The sequence below is a fragment of the Cheilinus undulatus genome, linkage group 7 (genome assembly GCF_018320785.1).
Source record: "Cheilinus undulatus linkage group 7, ASM1832078v1, whole genome shotgun sequence".
NCBI lineage: Eukaryota > Metazoa > Chordata > Actinopteri > Labriformes > Labridae > Cheilinus > Cheilinus undulatus.
In genome coordinates this window covers 26,221,196-26,241,135 of record NC_054871.1, presented here as the reverse complement: position 1 = coordinate 26,241,135, position 19,940 = coordinate 26,221,196, and the positions used below count along the sequence as shown (strand labels likewise).

General features: G+C 41.1%; 1 protein-coding gene across 1 annotated transcript in view; it reads left to right on the top strand.

The window, feature by feature from the left end:
* The window catches only part of fbn2b (fibrillin 2b), a 102,117-nt gene that overhangs the window by 5,897 nt on the left and 76,280 nt on the right, over positions 1–19,940 (top strand). The window contains exons 3-4 of the mRNA XM_041791265.1: positions 10,738–10,820; positions 10,943–11,044. Of these exons, the coding sequence (XP_041647199.1) occupies positions 10,738–10,820; positions 10,943–11,044 (185 nt within the window). The remainder of the gene's footprint in view (positions 1–10,737; positions 10,821–10,942; positions 11,045–19,940) is intronic.

Here is a 19,940-nt window from a genome sequence, read left to right as displayed (position 1 = left end):
GCATTAGTACATGCTGAATGAAGTTAGCGTTCTCACATTTAAGAGCACACTGTTCTGTAGGATCTGAAGCAATCATTACACCCTTTTACATTTCTGCTCCAGTTAAAAGCCAGAAGAGAGACAAGAAAGCAGGAGACCTTGCACAATAGCATTTTATTCCCATCAAACAGTGTGTGTTTGCATGAAAACATGTAGCAAAGCCTGCAGGCTTTTTCCATTACATTGTTAAATTCTGGAAACACCATTGTGTTAGGAATAAAATGCTCTTGCAGTGACAGCTTTGTGTACTAAAGTGAATAGGTAATGAGATTACAGAGCATCTTTGAAGCTCAGGGTACTTTAAGGCTAAAAAGCTCTGTTTACATGTTGGGCTTCAGGCCAATTTGAGGAGCACAAACCAAAGTTGTTTGACAAATCTTCAACATCTTTCTCATTTTTTTCTAGGTGTTGCCTGTTAACTGTCAGCTGAATTGGAAAACATTTGCCATGTGCCACAAAAAGCCAGGCCAAAGCAAATCGGCCTAATGTGTTGAATTTATTTGCAGTTACTGTTGAGTGTGAAACACTGGAAACAATCATTTGATCTGAAATCGGACAAAATTAGTCATCCGCATGTGTGCATGTCTCATCTAACCCCTCGAAGGGAGAAGACACCACACATGTTTTTGATGAAAGACAAATCTTGGTGACACAGAAGTTGTTGAATTTTACTACAACTCTTTGTCATTCCATCAAACTTTGTATTACATGTAAACTTTGGCTGTTGTTTAGCCGTGAGTAGAGCAGACTGTCAACTTCTCAGTAAGGCTTTCACAGATTCTCAGTGTGGGAGATGGAGGGAGGTTAGTTTAATGATGGTCATTATGCTGGCCTTGGGTTGGGGTGCTGTGTTTATTTGCTGGCTAGAGCTCCATATCCCCTGGTCTGTCTCTGCTAGTGTTGGGTCTGATGCTGACTGACTCTGATTTATTGGCTACCACTACTGCCTGGAATCAGTCCACTCACAGGCGGCATCTGATCAGACCTTAGGCGTGCTTGCTGGTTAGTCTGCCTTACTTGATGGGTGATTGACCGTCTGGTTAGTAGTATGGGAGAAAGAGGAGTGCAAGACCAAGACAGAATCTAAAAAAGCTGAATATCTATGGTTTAATAAGATCTTTTGTATGTAAGAGTTGAAGTGTCCTGCCAAGTCCTTTTTGAAGCCACCCACCATATTAACTTAGCTCAACTTTGCCAAGCCTTACCCAGCTCTGCCTTGGATTCTGACTGACTTGGCAGACAGGCGGTCCATAGCAGAGAATTACACTCATGCCTCTCCAAGGAAAATGTCAATACCACCCTGATGCCCCTGGAGGGGCTCCTCAACACTGTCTGCCTTGTCTTATGCTTCATTTAAAAGTGAATAAAAGAGTTTGGGATGTGACAAGACAAACTTTAAACAGTATCTGGGTGTTTTGAGAACAGAAGAAGTAAAATGCCCCACAAAAAGCTCAATAGGGATTTATATTTGGAATGAGTGAACATTTGCCAGTTTCCCTTTCTGTTTTACATGCATTAGGTTCCATTTTAAGTTTTTATGTGTCTGCATTTCATGCTTACTGTACGAGCTGGCTAAGGCTGAGCTGTAAAGACAGGATTATCTTAGACAGCTGATTGGCATGTGGTCTGCTTCGAAAGCGGCTTCTACTTAAATGTCTGACTGTATAAAACCATTCAGCAATCAGTTTACTTCCTCAATTTGATGTTTCTGGACGCATACACACGTTGTGGATTCATAAACATATAAGTCATTGCATGAGCTGATCATTTACAGAGCTTTATTTGATTTACAATTATTCTCTGCTAAATGCCAAGTCATCAAATCTAATCACAAACAGTGATATGTTTTCAACAAGACATTGAATACAGAGTCATTGTGGTCTTATTTAGGCAAAACTGATATGTTTTTTTTTTTTTTTTGTGGCTGACCACAGATTAAGTTATTGCGCTACACAACCAAATCTCCTGGTAACTGCACACGAAACATCAGTATTAATTGATTTCGATTTTCTCCATAAATGCCAATAATCCCTCAGTCAGTACATCTTTTAAGTGTCTCTGTATCGTTCAATTTACATTTTTAACAGGCATCAGTATCGACATCTTTTCAGCCTGTCTAAAGTAGAGAAAAATCATTAGTTTTGCACTACACTAACCTTATAGTCATGATTGTCTTCATTTTACTTACCTTAAGTTATTTAACCAAACACCAAGCTCACAATTTGGTTCTAAAAAGGTGGTGGTTAATGGTTAAAATTGTGGTTTTAAAGTTGTTGGAGCAGCTGGTGGTGCTAGTTAAAAAAAAGGAGTATTGCAAAATATTTTTGGTCTCATCCATTTGAATTGTACCTCATTAGGTATGAGTTTTAACTGTAATGTGAGGTATGATTGCATCCCCAATTTGAGCGTTTCTGTTTTGTTAGATGGCTTCTTTCTAATATTGAAAAAAAGAAACAATATTTTAAACAACATAAAGTATACTTAACATGAAAAAAATGAAAAACACGTTAGGGAACAACTGGACTGGAAAATAACCCATTACAAGTGGATGAAGTTGTTCCAAATTCAGAAACTTTGGTTGAAAAGTATGATTAAAACAAGAACCTTAATTAGTCATTTAATTGTCCATCAATCAATTTTCTTTTCTGGGGCCAGCAGGCTAAGCAAGTCAACCCATACATCTCTCTCCCTGGCGACAGCTCTTCCTGGAAGAGTCAGAGGCCAGAAAATATATATATAACCCTCCAGCGCAGTGTTAATTTCGCTGACTAAAACTATGACTAAAAATGTTCATTGACAATCTTTTTTCCATGATAAAAACTAGACTAAGACTAACAAAAATAGATCTGTGATGACTTAAACTTTTTTTTGTCAAGATGACTAAAACTAGACTGAAATGTAATGTAGTTTTCGTTGAACATTCAAAATCCGTATTTCTCCACTGTGGGTAAATCTGTCAAAAAACAATGCAGCTGTGTCTCTTCTGCCTCTCAGCTGTAGAATGCAGGGACCCCAGGTTTGGCAGGTTGCAGAGAACACACCATCATGATTTGGTAAAAGATTTTGACAAGAAAATAAATGCTTGGACTATAAGTAAAGACTAAAATGTGAAGACCTTTTATGGACTAAAACTAGACTAAATGTTTTAAATTTTTGTCGACTAAAGCTAGGCTAAAAATAAAAAGGGTAGAAATGACCAAAATGGGACTAAAACTAAAAGACATTTCGTCTAAAGACTAAAACTAAGATTAAATAAAAATAGCTACCAAAATTAACACTTCATTAGTGAGTTCTGGGTCTACCCTGGGGTCCCCACTCAGTTGGGCATGCCCAGAAGACCTCCAGAGAAAAGCATCAGGTGACTAAACCACCTAAGTGGCTTTTTTTGACATGAAGGAGAAGTGGCTCTATTTCAAGCTCCATTCGAATGTCCGAGCTTCTCACCCTATCTCTGAGGCTGAGCCCAGACATCCATATAAAATAAAGTTAACCATAGGTTCAAAGACATTTAACCTACAAATGAGAATTACAGGAAATGATTGGTGGGGGCGGACAATGGTTATGAAGTGACTTGCAAGATATGTCAAATAATTTTTAGCTTTTGACGATGGAAATCAGAGCGGTTGGGTCCAACATGTTATATGAAAGGCAACAGGAGCATGCTGTGCATGAAGTGTTTAGCAACCCTGTCACTCAGTTAGATTTTGAGCCCAAAGGCTCAGTCCCAGTACACACCTCACTGCCCCTGTCACTTACTGTAGCACTCCCCCTAGGTTTTTCTTTTTCACTTCAAGGGTTTTGTGGTCCCAATTCTTGTTAACATGGAGGTGTAGGGTAAAATCCTAGCATTAAAAGAGTCATGCTTACAATATGCTGTCCTGTAATTTTATGTCTTTCTTTGCAAAAGCCCATGATGACCACTGATGACATATCAGGGACTCGAGGGACTTTACCTCGACCTCTCACTCTTTTCCAATCGGCATGAGGGCACTCAAAAAACTATCTTTACTGATTTTCTCTCTCTCTTCCATCAGCCCCTCTTAACTTTGCTAGTGTAAAGTATGCACTGTTGTTTTGAGTACTTCATCCACTGATTAAAATCTATCTATCTTTAGTTAAGTCATTTTCTCCACACTACACTCCTTGATCATCCTCAGGCCCAGATCTGATAATAGAGGAACAGGCCCAGGTGTTGCTGGAGGCAGCAGAACATAAACATTTTACCGTGGGGGGTCAGATACCAGGCAGAAGACCTTAGACCTCTGACCAGTCCGCTGACACAGGCACACACATACAGGGACACAGACACCTGACCTGGGGCCCTAACAACTGTGAACTTCTGCTCTGTTCTTCATGGAAACAGGCTGTCTGTAGTCATTTTCCATGCCTGCCCGCTGCTGCCCTTTCTTGTATGTCAGCAGAGGCAGGCTGCATTGAACTGCTTCAACCTTTGGCCCTTTGGATTCCTGCACGGGAAGAGGAGCCTCAGGCCGGCTGCAGTCATATAACTTGTAGACTTCATTGTTTCTTATTTTGCAATTGAAACTCTCAAACAACAATGCAACAATTGTGACTAAGAAATTGATTTTTTGTGATGTTTGGTTGTTCCTGCTTTTTTGCGCTGTCTTACTGACTTGACTTCAAACTCTAACCACAGTCTCCTTTATTCTTCATATTTCCCCTCTGATGAGGTGGCAGCCATGTTCCTTTTATTACTATTAATGGCAGTTAACGAGCGATCCACGGCTCGAGAGGCGACTTCAAAGGCAGCGCTGTGGCCACAGAAGAGTTAATCTCCTTTAGATTGAGCCCTGAGAACAGTAGGACATTTCAATATTGAGGAAAACCCCTGGGGCTTAAACTGTCTTTTTTATGGCTGTCTTTCATTCTGTTTTACTTCAGTTCATCCTCTAAAGCTCTTTCTGCGATAGGAGACCAGGCACTGACCTGGAGGAAAGACTGAGAGAGCAGGGAGAGAGGAAGAATAACAAACCAGAGCACCTCAGGGTCAGACCTGTGTAATCCTCCATATATTGACGTCCTTAAGGTCTGAAACAGTGGAAAATCTTCAACGCTTTGCAAAGAAGTAGATCAGGGGGAGAAGTCACTACTCATTAAGTGTTGGAATGTCGTTGTCTCGCTCTTTGCATTTCTGATGTTTTTTCAAAGCTCTCTTTGGTTTGTGTATTTGCCCCAGAAATTCAACCCCCACCAAGGGTCCAGCCTCTTCTTGCTTATGCTGCTCTCTCTTTTGTTTCCATATCTCAGCTTTCCGCTCCCACTCCTTCTCCTGCTTCCTCCTCTTCTTAGCATAAAGTTGTTTTGCTTTCCCTCCCACTGATCCCCTGTTCCTTTCCCACCATCCTGTCTTCTCTCCCTCTACCCGGCCATTCCTCTTGAGCTCTTCACACTTTCTCTCCAAAACCAACTGTCATGTTTGAATCTCCCTAAGAACCCACTGCTGTTGTCCATTCTCCCCTTCCTGTTTTATTTTTATCTTCCCTTTTTTCTGTGTCTGTTAATACCACCTGCATAAATATCTCTCATCTGCCTGCCCACCTGTTTGTCTGTCTCTTTGTGCCATCTGGTAATGTGTTTGGAGGTGTGCACTGCTCTCTGTCTATCAGATTCAATCCCCAGCTGTCATCTCTGGGGAAGAAGATGAGGAGAGGAAGTTTCAAATAGAATCATTTTAGAGGTTCATTGGAGCTCTTGATCTAAACAAACAGGCTTTAAGTGTTATCTTCTTTTATCATAGCCTGCTGCCTGAAAAAACAACGTTTACAATGGAACAAAACAAGTGTCATTTCCTGTCTTGATGCTATAAGTGACACTAACTGGTTTCCTTTTCCATTAAATCAATACATTAAGCTGGTGATTCTTATCTGGTTTCATCTTAGGACCCACCACCGCCTGCTTAATGACAAATCACTACCCAAATTCCTGACATTTTTCAACCACACATTTTTTTAGAGAAAAATGTTGCAGTTGAACATTAAAAAACATGAACATGAAACATAACAAAGGGATACGACAAAATATAAATGTTTTTAAAGGGGATTCTGGGGAGGTCATACATGCATTCTTTATAATTTACTCTGGTTTCCTTGATAGCGAGTTTATTCAGGTTGTTTTCTTGAGATCTTGAGAAGTTAATTATTGAAAATTAGGTTATAATGACAAAACCAGGTTAAATAAGAAAGCATCAGTGCATGTCTGCTTAGGGATTCTGGAGGCAAACATTCACGTTTATAGAAAACACCTACATGACCCATGTTTTGGTGCTGACCCACCACCTTTTTCAACTGAGGGCCACTTAAAAAAATGTAAGTGTGGTAGGGCCACTTCCATATTCCACACCTTGTGCATATTAAAGTTGATAAAACCAATCTGATGTAGGTTAAGATATGCGAAGTGACTGGATACGCTTAAATGCCTACTTAATTACTGACAAGGCAAATAGACAATCATTTGTGTGGGGTCAATCAGATTTCAGGGGCCTTAGTCAGCCCTGACTACCACTGCTACTTGCTGTCATAAGCTATCAGGTCAGTTCAGATGTGGGATCCTATGCTGGTTCTGCACTTTGCCACGTCAGTCTTGGTCCTGGATTTGCCTTGTGGTGGCAGTCGTACAGGCCTGTGCCCCATCTCTCCAGGTATCTGCCCAGCTGACCTCTCCAGGACACACGGAGAGGGCCCTGGCGTCTGGACCAGCCCAATGGGTCCTGTGCACCTAGTATAATGTGAACTGGATCAGACCCTTTAATAGATACCCAGGGTGCCCATGAAAAGCACAGCTGCTGTTCCTGCCTTGCAGTCAAGAGACATTGTAATATAAGGTACTATTATTATTTTTGCTACCAGTATATTTATAATTTACAGTGTTGTCTCAATTTGATCACAAAAAACATATCAATAACTTTCCTTTTCAAAATGTTTTCTTTTGCTGAATTAGCATAGTAGGACTGCCTTGTCCTGAAAGAAGTCAAATACAATCAAGCACAAGCTTTATGTTCTAGAGTGGGTTATATCTCATCTTATTTTAGGAATTTTTGCGGGACAATCAAAAATTTATCACGGGCCACATTTGGCCATTGGGCCATAGGTTTGCATTTCAAAAAAAAATGCAAAACTGCCACTGACACCCGTTTATAAATCAATGGATTTTATATCCTCAGTTTGAAATCTTGGTAAAATGGTGTGTTGATTAAGGAAAGGTAGAAAATGTAAAGATATGTTGTTGAATAGAGTGATGAGTCTTTTTCACCAGTGTATGTTATAGGGTTGGCATGATTGTCAGTATGATGCTAGTAAGAATGTAATGATATTGATACTTGTTTCCTACCACTGCAACCAAAAAATAAGCCCTTGTCGCCTAATTTCGTGTAATTTCTTATTTTTAATTATCCATAATTGCCCACAGACTGATTCAGACTGCCATAATTGCACCATGGGAATGTATTTGTGCAGTTTAGACAGTGGGAGTTTAATGGATTCATTCTTCTGAGCACCTACCTAATGAAAAGATGTTTCTCTTTTTTCTTTCTTTACAATACCCTTGAGAGAATGTTAGATTTTGAAACATTCTCTCAAAAAGTATAAAAGTTTAAAAAATACTGACAGCTCTTGTATGCTCATGATGACTTTAATGGCAGGGGCAACTTGAACACTTAAAAATAATTTTTTTCTTTTAGTTTAAGTTTGGACTATATTTTGTCAATGTTAGAAAAACTGACTCCACTGACTTTTAGATACGTATAATCAAGATGTCCTGTAACACAATGCAAATGTCTAAAGTGAAATGTTTAGAAAGCTCTGCAAAGTCTGATCCTGATGAGAGCCATAATGATGTCATCAGGATTAACTTCAGTTCAGTTGTGGAAAACACTCTCTATGGGCTGACAACGTTTTAGCCTCTGGGGGCTACAGCCAATATTCCTTTCACTGTAACTTCCACTGCAGCCAGCAGATATCTGGATAACTGATAACAGATATCCGGGCCAAAACTTCCTCTTCAGTGCACTGGTCATGTTTACAGTCCTGCTAGTAATCTGAGACAAGAGAGTAAAGTCAGAACTGAGGGACCATATCTATGACAGGATTGATATATGCATTTATTTGCAAAGATTTGTTCATAGAGGATCACAGGGGAAAGAAAAGTGGAAGAAAGAAAGAAAGAATGATCTGCATTCCAGTACACCTTACAACATTTCAGTGCTTGGGCCCCAGTTGCTGAAAGAGGATATTTTTCGGCAGTCTCCACCTCTGGGCTCTTGTCTTACATATAACCTTAAATCAGACAACTGAGTCTGGTAATACAGTGTATAAAAAGTAATCACCCCCTTGGATGTTTACCCTTATTGAATTTAAAAATCAGTCATGATCTATATAATTTGACTTTTTTAACCAAAACCTCTTTAATGTCACAATAAAAGCAGATATCTACTGAGTAATGTCAAATTAAATAAATATATATATTAGGTAAAATACATGATTGTGGGGTGCAGATGGCCTTTTGGTTTAAGGCACACCCCATGCATGCGGGTGGCCCGGATATGAATCCGGCCTGTGGCCCTTTCCCGCATGTCTCTCCACAACTCTCTCTTTCCTGTTTCTGATTCTGTCCACTGTCCTCCTCTATTATTAAAGGCTCTAAAAGCCACAAAATGAAAATCTTTGGAAAAAATAAGTGACTGTATAAATATTTACCTTCTTATAAGTGACTGACCTAATTCGACAGAGGTCCAGCTAATTGGTGCTAGTAGTCTCGCAACTGGTGAAATGGGGATCACCTGAGTGCAGTGAATGTGTCTCAAGTGAATGAATAAAGACACCTGTGTCTGGAAGGTCCTGTAACTGGTTAATTAGTATTCCTGGCTACCAATACACCATGAAAACAAAAGAACACTCTAAACAACTTAGAGAAAAGGTTATTAAGAAAGGGTAAATCAAGGGATGGATGCACAAACTTTCCAAGAGAAGTACAGCTTAGGAAAAGATTTATTTCCAATAAGGCAATGACCCCAGAAAATACAGCGAAAGCTACACAGAAATGGTATCAACAAGGTTAAAGTTCTGGAGTAGCTAAGTCAAAGCCCATACCTCAATCCAATAGAGTATTTGTGGCTGGACTTTAAAAGCGCTGTTCACAGCCGAGTACAATGCAGCCTGACAGAACTTTAGCAGTTTTGCAAAAAGGAATAGAATAAAATTGCAGTCTCTAGATGTGAGACCTATCCACTCAGACTCAGAGCTGTGATTGCAGCCTAAGGTCCATCTACTAAATACTGACTTGAAGGGGTTGAACATTTTTGCAGTCACTTATTTAACGTTACATAGCTTCATTTGTTTAACATCACTTGATAGAAATCTGTTATCACTTAGACGTACAATTTTTTTTTTGAATTTTTGTTGTCCAAAAACCATGACCATCATTGATTTTTGAAATCAGTAAAAGGGTAAAACATCCAAAGGGGTTAATACTCCTTATAGACACTGTATATTTTTTTCACCTGTATCATACTGATGTTCAACGTTCTGTTATTACAACAACATATCTTTTGTATTCTTTTGAAGGCTTGTCATGTTGTCTGATGTTACTATTCCTGGTCACCATTGAAAAACACTGCGTAATCCAGCATGACTTTAAACGGTCATAAATAACATCCTGGGGGTAGAAATTGTCTAGACCAAAGAGCTGTGATCCCTATGGTAAATGACTTTACCATGAGCATCTGGATCCGACTTTATCCCAATTTACCTAACTGTGGTCTCTCAGTCTTAGTCACGCCACAAGAAAACTCAAGAAACTAACCACTGACGCAGATGAGGAACGGATTCAACCGTCATTATATGCTTTGAAAGGTCACTAAGGGTATCATTAGTAGGACCACAGTGTTGGAATCACTTCAGCTTGTTAAACAGCTTTATGCCGAGCCTTGCCATGTTTCGGTCAAATGTAAAAAAAACGAAGACTCAGGCACACTTCCTGTTACAACTGTGAATGATGCTAGTTGGGTTTTTTTTTCTCTTTTTTGAGAAATGACGTTCCAAGTAAGTTTGCCATTGTTCACAGAAGATAAAAACAGAAGTATTTTGAGAATGAGCTTGCAGCAGCCAAAATCAGCCCCACTGATGTTTACAAGTGAATTTGTGCATGTGAGAGCAGAGGGCAAGTCATTCTCAGATGTGGTGTAGCCATCTTCTATGAGGGGAAAATTTGTGGCTAACCTGTCAGGCCAATCACGTGCTCCATAAGCTGTGATGGATCTTACATCTGTCAGAAGGGGTCAAAGTTTGCTGCAGGGTGGGGGCGATGAAGGGGGGGGGCTGCTCTGGATGCCTGCCAGAGAACAGGACAGCCAGTCATGGAATTTAGGAGAAAGGAGGACTTTATACATCCTGTCCCTGCAAGTTTAATTCAGCCTTGAATGAAAACAAAATGCTTCTCCTCATGCTGTAGGCCCCTCACATTTCCTCTCCTTCCCCCCCTTCTGAAAATACCTCCATCCATCACCACAGGAGGCTTTGTATCGAAGTTTGTTTTGTTTATTCTGAAAGCAGAGGCCATGCAGGTCTCGGGCAGCTCAGTAAATAACTCATAGCTGTATCTATTTCTTTAGGGGTCCAACTGAAATATGTTTGGGAGGTCTCTGTGATTGGTGATTTAGTTTTTGTTCTTTTTTGTCTCTCTCAGGCCCAATGTGTGTGGCTCTCGCTTCCACTCGTACTGCTGTCCAGGATGGAAGACCCTGCCGGGAGGGAACCAGTGCATCGTTCGTAAGTAACATCCTAAAACCCTTTTTTTTTTCAAACAACCCCACAAAGCCAAGATCATGAACGTCATATAAAACCTAATCAAATTTATTGTCCTCTCATTCTCTTTTGCTTCCTCTCTCCAGCTATTTGCAGGAACTCGTGTGGCGATGGCTTCTGTTCAAGACCTAACATGTGTACCTGTTCAAGTGGCCAGCTCTCTCCCAGCTGTGGGACTGGAGGAGGAGGTTAGTCTGCCTCTTACTAACTTAGCATCTCTCAATTACACATTGCAAAGTAAATGATCTACTACATGGTCTAATTCACTGAACAAATATTACAAATCGCTTCTTGAGTAAAAGTTATTCTAAGAAAACTGCTGCATGAATACTTTTTCTAGGCACTGTATCTGTCTAAACTGAATCAGTGTGTTTCCCAAAAAAGGAAAATCCAATCCGCTCCAACACCTGGGACTCAGCAGATACCAATCAGTCTGGTCAAACTAGAGTGCTAACATTTTTAGGCAGTTATAGAGACAGATTACTTCTGCTGTTCTTCTGAATGACCCTGCGTCTGACTTCCCTCCCCGGTGCTCATTGTGCTAAGTGGCCCAAACTACTGATGAAATGATATCGCCTGAGCTCTCCTAGTTTCTGCTCATCCACTTGCTGGGCTATTTTCCAGATGTTAAGGCTCCACCCTTCCCTCATGGGAGCCAGAATAATACTGTAGCTAGTGTAATAGTGGTGTATCGAGTCCCAGGCCTGCAGTCTGCAGGTCACAGGGTTTGTCAGGATTAAAGTGGAGAGTCTGGCTGCACCAGCTCAGTCTCCTGAGCTTAGTTACAGACTTCTCAGGATGTGTGGAGTGAGCAGAGCAGAGCGAGGTGTTTTACTGCACATGCAGCTTGTGTGAAATCACGTTTGTCTTAGTGAGATTAGTGCAGTGTTTGCAGGGGTTTAAATATGACAGTAATATGTTCTGGACATGCAGAAAACTGTTGTTAAGCTGCTCTTGGGGAACATGCAAAGTATGTGTCAATGTGTGTATTAAGAAGCGTGCAGTGTGTTCAGCTTCACTGCGTTAGTCAGCCAAAGTCGGCTCGTCAGTCACGCCTGGCCCCTGCCAGACTCCTTACACATGCTCACATTCCAGTAAGCCGGCAAACACACACTATTTTCACACTGACAGACTCACAGATCTGCACTGATGCAAGGCAAACAGAAATGAAATCAACGCATGCACATACACCGAACACTCATAGTCAGAATCACCTGGCTGTTAGCAGAAGGATTTCTTCCAGACATTAGTAAATGTGATCATTAGAGGAAGGGCATGAAGGGTCAGATGGAGAAAGAACGACCTCTGACCTGTATGACAGGATATCCACAGATCTCCTGCAGAGTTAGAGTTTCAGCTAGAGCCATGAAGTAATGCACCTCAGGGAAAGGAATGGTGCAAGAAAGTTGTAAAGCTTAGTGGAGTTTGACCCAGCTCATTGTCAGACTGTGACTGTTGGCTCTCTGCAGGGATTTATTTTGGCATTTTTACACATTTTACAGGAAGTGAAGAGACACTAAAGGATGTTACCAAATACTCAAGGTTCTGGATGATAAGAGAAAGCTTTTATGTTTTAGTAAATGATGATTTTGAGTGAATCACTGCCAAGGACCTTCATCGTTCAGGAGGATTAGAGGTCAAACAGCTTTATGGCCTTAGATAACCTACATCCACAAGTGAATTCTGTGGAATAGCAGTTACCTTGGAAAACTTTATTTTTGTAACTCCCTGTAAAGTAAAAGATGTTTAAATACATCATAAATGTTAAGAACAACCTACTATAAACATGAAAAGATTGAGAACTATGTTTAACTGAATTGTGGATTCAGACCTTCAAGAAGTTTTCATAAATTTTAGATTCAGGTTTTTGGGAGCCAAATGGAAAGCTCCATAAAGCCTTTGTGTCCCTTAGCATATTCCAGCCCCAATAGGGCTACAAGGATATAAAAGCACTGAGTGCTACTTTTTGCAGATGATTTGGTTACGTTTATGCCAGGGTGTTAGAAAGGAGACTCCAGCTGTGTCAACAAGATTCCTTTCTGGCTGTGAGACATTGGACCAGTTCTTTACCCTTGCACGACTTCTCGAGGGAGCATGGAAGTTTGCTCATCCAGTCTAAATGTGTTTCATGGACTTGGAGAAGGTTTATAAATGAATCCCGTGGGGGTTCATGTGGGGGGTACTGCGGCAATTTGGGGTCCAGGGGCCACTCTGGCTAGCCATCAGGGCCTGCATGCCAGGGCTGCCTCTTGTCTCCAATTCTGTTTGTGATTTTTGTGGACAGGGCACAGTCTGGTTTTTAGTTTGGGAATCTCAGAATTCCATGGCTGCCTTTTGCAGATGATGTGATTCTGTTGGTCCAGCACTGGGGTAGTTTGAAGCTAAGTACAAAATAGTAAGGATGAGGGTCAGCTTCACCAAGTCTGAGGCCATGGTTTAGAAAACAGTGGATTATTCCCTCTTAGTGGGGAGTGAGTTCAAGTATCTCAGTGACAGTTTAGTTTGACAATCAGATTGGTGCAGGATCAGCAGTATTGCAGATGTTGCGCTGGACTGTTGTGGGGAAGAGGGAGCTGAGCCAGAAGGTAAAACTCTAAATTTACCACTCGATATTTGTTCCAACCCTCAGCAATGGTCATGAGCTGTGGGTAATGACTGAAAGAAGATCTTGGGTTCAAGCAGTGAACGAATAAATGAGATTCCTCAGGTGGGTGGCTTGGCTCTGTCTATAGGCTCATTTATACTCTACCCACGTACAAAAATGTTACCACTTTGATGCTGCTCTACCGTCCCATTGACTAAAGAAAAAGAACCGCCCATCCTCTGCTTAGCTGTGCTCTAGTCATTGCCTATCTTTGTGCCAAGGTTAGCTAACACCATTTATATGTTTGTATTTTCCAGCAACTTAGTATTTGGGGATATTTGATCAGAAATCTAGTTAAGCTCCAACTTTTTTCAAATGATTTTTCTTTGTTGTGTTTTCCTACTTTGGGTTGAACTGTTGGCGGCATTGGTCGACACTGCCCTCACGGTTGGTGGTGGCATTGCTGCTGAAAAACTGACAAAATGAATGCTGAGTTCAGACAGAAAGCTCAGAACATATAGCATAGAGGTAGAGCCACTGCTCCTTTGCCTCAAAAGAAGGGGGTTTGGGCATCTGATTAGAATGCCTCCTGGTCGCTTCCCTGTGGGGGCTTCCAGGTCCGTCCAGAGACCCCAGGGTAGACCCACGACTCACTTGAGGGAATACTGTCTATATCTCATCTGGCCTGAGACCACCTTGGAATCCCCTAGCAGGAACTGGAAAATGTTGGGTGTGTCTTAGCTGACTTGCCTGGCTTGCTGCCACTGCAACCCAGCCCCAGATAAGCGAAAGAAAAAATGGATGTATGAATGAGTACTTTGGGGCCTTCAGCTCTCTTGTTCAGTCACAAGTTTCTACAAGTTTTAACATTATGCTCCGCAGGTCTGTTAGCTAGCTATGCCTTCATTTCTAAGTGCATCCTCACTGAATGCCTGAATCTAAAGAAAAGCATGTCCTTTTCAGACCATAGATGAGGAGGTCTTTCCAGTGAATGGGCATACCCATGTCATCCTTGCACAGAGATTACTGCTTTATTTTTCATGATTTTTAAACTTAATTCTATATATGTGGCAGTTTCAGATTGCAGTGCTCACTTCTGGTGGTAATTGTGTTATCTGGAGGAATTAATAAATCATATAACTACTGTTACATGATCCTTTCTGTGGTACTGTAGAGACATGGCGGAGCGTGTAGAGGATGACCCTCCTTGTTTATGGATAAAAGTCTTATTTTAAGTAAATGAAAATAAAACAAGTGTATATATTTAGGTAATTAAAGACTCGTTTAAACATATTGGTAAATGTTATGTTTCATTTTCACTAATTTTGTTCCGCTAAATGCTACTTTTTTTACACAATGTACTTTGGCAGTTTTGCTGAACTATGAACTAAGACTAAAATGCTCCTCACTGTCCTACAAGTACCTCCTCCTGAACTCTGCTGTGTTGAAATCTCCGATATTCTTGGACGAGATGTTCCCTATCATTTTCCCCTCATCTGAGATTTGGTGATTAAGCTTTGTTTTGATTGGAATCCCCCATAGAGCCATGCTTACCGTTTTAGGTGTGTATCAACATATTAATGAGCTGAAAACTGTTTTCACAACATTATCTGTCTCAGAGGATTCTAGGCCTTTCCAGGAGAAGGCGAGCACTCCTCATTGTAGATCTTGTCTTCCAAATGTGCAAACTCTCAAACTCAGCTTTTGGAGAGAGTCCACCCTTTCAACAGGATGATTCAGTGCAGTTGGAAACAAATTGCAGCTCTATGGAGATCCATTTGGAAACGCCAATTTCCTTGTCCTTAATTACATGAGCTAATTCTAGCACCCTGGTGTACTGGGTTAAAGATAGCATTTTTATATCTTATGTCTTGTTTGTGGAATGCAGAGGTTTAAATAAATCAGCAACACATGAGATTTTCATGTAATCCACATCTCTGTGTTGCTGTGTCGGATTCTTTATTGCCTCTTCCCGTAATCTTTCCCTTCAGCCAATCAACAGTCCAATCATCCTGTCAGGATTGCATGTTTCCAGAATTAGAAAAGCAAAACCTTAGAAAGAAGACAAGGTGCCATTGGTTGTAAGTGAACATTTAGAGATAACCTGAAGTTACACGTCCGTTTCCAGACACAAGGGTTCACGCTGCAAGTCAACCCTGTAATAACCCCGCTAACAGTTTAGGGCAGAGCAGCTGTGCACAGGGTCGTACAGGGTCATCTTTATAACCTCGTCTTCCCATAACCATAATTACTAAATCATTACCGTGGACACTCTTTCCTTAATGCTGAGAAACAGCTGTCCTTAGACTGACAGGCTTCCACTGGCTATTGACAAGCAGCCCCACTGAGTCCTGGGAAAGCTTTAAAGGAGTTTTCATTAGAAAACTTCTGGTCTGTCTTCACCATAAAATATGCTTATCTAGCAAAAAAAAGAGTCTAATTTACCCTTAAAGCTGATGATGTGTTTGTGGTACAGAACTCACTCAACTGAAACAAATGAACTGTGAGTTTTCCTTGAATGGAAAGAAATCTATGCATCTGACTCCTAAGCTGCTTTGACAGCGCCTCATGCTGCTTTCTGTTTCACTGCATCGTCCATCCATGCTGAAACTGAGGCTGACTTGTCACTGGTCCCCTGGGAGTGAATAAATCAGGACAAAACACAGCAAAGCTCCTCAGTTTTCCATCAGACACACATGTGCCTCCACAAACACAGACAAATACACACTCAGCACACAAACCTGGCCTTCCTGTGTTTCACAGTCTCTCGTAAAAAGCACCCAGATGTGAGCGGCTCACCGACGACACAACCAGAATACAGAGGTGCATTGTGGCCCAAGAACCTACATTAAGCTACTTTTGCTTGATGCCTGGAAGATTTACACGCACAGATGCACACATGTATATTCCCCATCTCTGTTGCTCTGCACGTGCAGCTCTCTAGGCCCAGGTCTTGGGGCAAATCATCTCTCTCCACCTGTGGGGGATGAAGTGAGGAAGTGAGAAGCAAAGTTTACTAGTGAGATCATCTCCTTCTGTCTCCAAATGTGCTTGGTGCTTCCTCCTCCTTAACCCCCTCCTCTGAAAAAACATCTGACATTGTCTCTGCAAGTTGCTCTGCCATCTTTGCAGCACCTGAGCCATCATCCTTTTCATCAAAGAGTAAGCATTACAGCTGCTGAAGACTGGGGGTAGATTTAACCACCACAGCAACCTTGCAGGGGATTTCCAGGGCAGCTTAGGGCTGTGTCTGATACTGACAGTGCAAACTATGAGCCTAAATCTTGGAAAGATTAGTAATGTGTCATTTGTGAACAAGAACTGGACCTTCTATGTGAGCAATGGGATCAGGGTTCCCATTTGGTATATTTGGCTAATCTAATGGTACCAAATGAGGAGCTGTTCAGCAGAAAGAGCCAAATCTTCTGGCTGAGTTGATCTGGACCACTAAAAAGAACCAGAACTCCCATAGGAAAGACATTCTTGGGTGGTTGTTAAACAAATCCATTTTGATTTGACTAGAAAAGAGGTAGCTCTGTGTTAAGACTCTAGCCATGGACTATAAGGCACTAAAACACTCACTGTCATTCATTCAGGTCAGGGTTATCCAAAGCCTGTCCTAAGTGAGGCTTGATTGAAGTCTCTAAAGGCATTTCAACTATTTGACACATCACTAGTGTCAGGCCAAAACCTTGTATCTCAAAAAAATCACCACTTTTCAGGAATTAAGAAAAAGAAACAGCAAAAAAACATAGTATTTTTCCAATTAATTTAACACAGACTGGTCTTAGTCAGCATCTTTTTAACACTTTTTGTTGCTTTAAAATGGGTTCAAACCAAAGAGTAAAAGGTGACCAGTATGTGCAAAAAGCAACTCTTTCAACCCATGCAACCCTGAAATTTCTGGGAAAAGAAAAAAAAAATCTGGAATTTTTCAGTGCAACCTTTCAAGAAATTTTCCTGACTTGCAAGTTCACACTTGTCCCTCTAAACAGGAAGCTTTCCTGCAGTGTTTGTCAAAAAATCTGCAAGGGGAAAATACTGGGGGCTAGCAGGGAAATCACACTTTAAAGCTAGGGTTAATAACCTGCTATTTGGCATACATGCAACTCATCAAGGTAAATTTAGGAAATTTTCAGTTTTGTGAAGGTGTGAGTAGGGCTTAATCATGCTGATGGTTAACTGCTCAATTTGTGGATAATTCTATTTATTTTTTGAGTAAAATAAATAGCTTAGAGAACAACTTTATAAAACCAATGTGTTTCAGCATATGGCCTTCAACAAGGTCATCAAGAAACACACATAAACATCATTTAGATCAGTGGTTTCCAACCTTTTCCCCTGGAGTCCCCTTTATTTCTCACTTATAAGAAAAATTTTAGATTGTTGAAAAATCAACAGAAATTTGAGTTGTATCAACAAAACGTGGTTATCACACCAAAAGACCTTTGTATAAACTGTTTAAGCAGAGTTTTTCCATGATCTTAATATCTGATAATTTGTAGTTAATGAATGCCAATCTAATATTGACAACTTTGGCTGCCCCCCAAGGGGGTCCCAGACCCCAGGTTGGGAACCAATGATTAAATGAATAGAGTATTGTGAAATTATAAAAAAGGCACTAAAGTGCATTGATGCAATTGATCATATTCATTCACATACACTTATTAGCCAATAGAGCAATGGCACCAGTGGGTTGGTTAAACAGCCATGTGGCTTTTGACCAATAAACACCAATAGAAAGGCAAGGACAATGTCTAACAGAATTTGGGTTGATAAAATAGGAAGTAGCAGCTCCTGGGCAGAGTTAATGTTATAATACTACCTGCAGATAAAATAAAACTCATTAATCAAAAGTAAAAACATCAGTAAAAGATGCCATAAAAGAGATTAAACTTGCAGCATCTCTTGTCTCAACATCTGTTGCCAAATCTTTCCTCTTCATGCATGATTTGACCTCTTCAGACAATTCCATTGTGGCAGTGGGACTTGTGGACAACTGAAAGAGTTTACCCAAGATGCCCTGAGCTTTGAAGGAGTGTGGATTACAGCATGCCACTGGAACTGTTTTCTTCATGCTTTGTTTCATGGCAGGAAAAGCTGCAGTCAATCACTGCAATCACTATTCACGCTTTATTCCACCTATTATTGGCTTCAAAGTAAAGAAGAGTCAGTGGAGAGCACTTTTACCAACGTGTCTTGAACTGAGCTGAGGCTGAAACTCGTGAGGAGGTCCTGAGAGAGTGAATGAAAGATGAGTGGCAGGAAAAGAGACAGCACACTAATACACTGACCCATAAGCCCAGCCTGCCCCAGAGTCCCAAAATATTTGCTTTAATTTATCATTTCATGTTGCTGTGAGATATAATCCAGACAATGAGTTGTCCTTGCCAAGTATATTCACACTCTGCCAAGTTTTGCAACTGCAAATCCTTTCAGACTTGCATGAGAAGTAACGGGAAAATGAAAGCTCTGTTGACGATTTCTGTGAAAAACACCTCAAACGTTCATTTACTGAAACCAAGCAAGTTTCCTCTCCAAGAGTCGTGCTAGTGCATGTTGACTCATGGAAGTCTGCTGTGTAATATGCAAGTAATGCTGGTGTGTCTGATCACAGTGAAAGAGCTACCTAAAGAGTATGTTCACTCATCATGACTCACACAAGTCATATTTAGTGTGTTTGGGTACAGTCAGAGTGAGTGGGTGGATTACAGGGGCTAAAATGCCTCCTGTTGGCAAGTGTGCAAACTTCTAAAGTCTTTTTAGACAAAGTCAGCTACGGGGAAGCTCAGTCATTTCCCCTCTGCTCTTCAGCTCTGCATGCCAGAGATTTTACAGAAAAGGAGACACAAACAGGCAGATGGAGAGAGAGAGAGAGAGGAAATTAATGTTGAACTTACGGTTAAGATATAGACAGAGGGGCATGAAAGGCACCGAGGGAATAGGCGAAAGGAGAGGAAGGAAGAGAAATAAAAGGAGACCAAGAAGGGACCATAAAATATCCTCTTGAGCCAGGGTGAAAGCACTAAAGAGGATGCGAGGAAACATTACATGGATCCAGCTCTGTAGGTGTGTCCTCTCCTCTTGTGTTTGGAAAAATGCAGCCTCAGCAGAAAGCTGCCTGTCTGCCAGGGAGGCCAATTAGTTTTCCTTATGAGAGCTGCTACATGGCTGAGACTGTCAGATTGGCCCTCTCTGAGTCTGGAGATGTCTGCCAACCAGGAGGCCTCTGTTTCACATCATTATAGCTGGAGCTGCTCAGAATTTAGTCATTTTCACCCGCTTTTCAAAGTTACACCCTTGCTGTCTTTATGATTTGTGTTCTATGTAGATTTTTTTGCCAGTATACCTTTTCTTCTCTCCCCTACCCTCTCCTAGCCCCCTACCCTAGTTTCCCTCTCCTCTCAGCAAATTCCAGAGTGACTGACTGACTGCAGAGTACAGCTGGCTCGACTTACTGCCCCCCTTCCTCAAAGTCTGCTAGATTAGCTTTGGTTTTG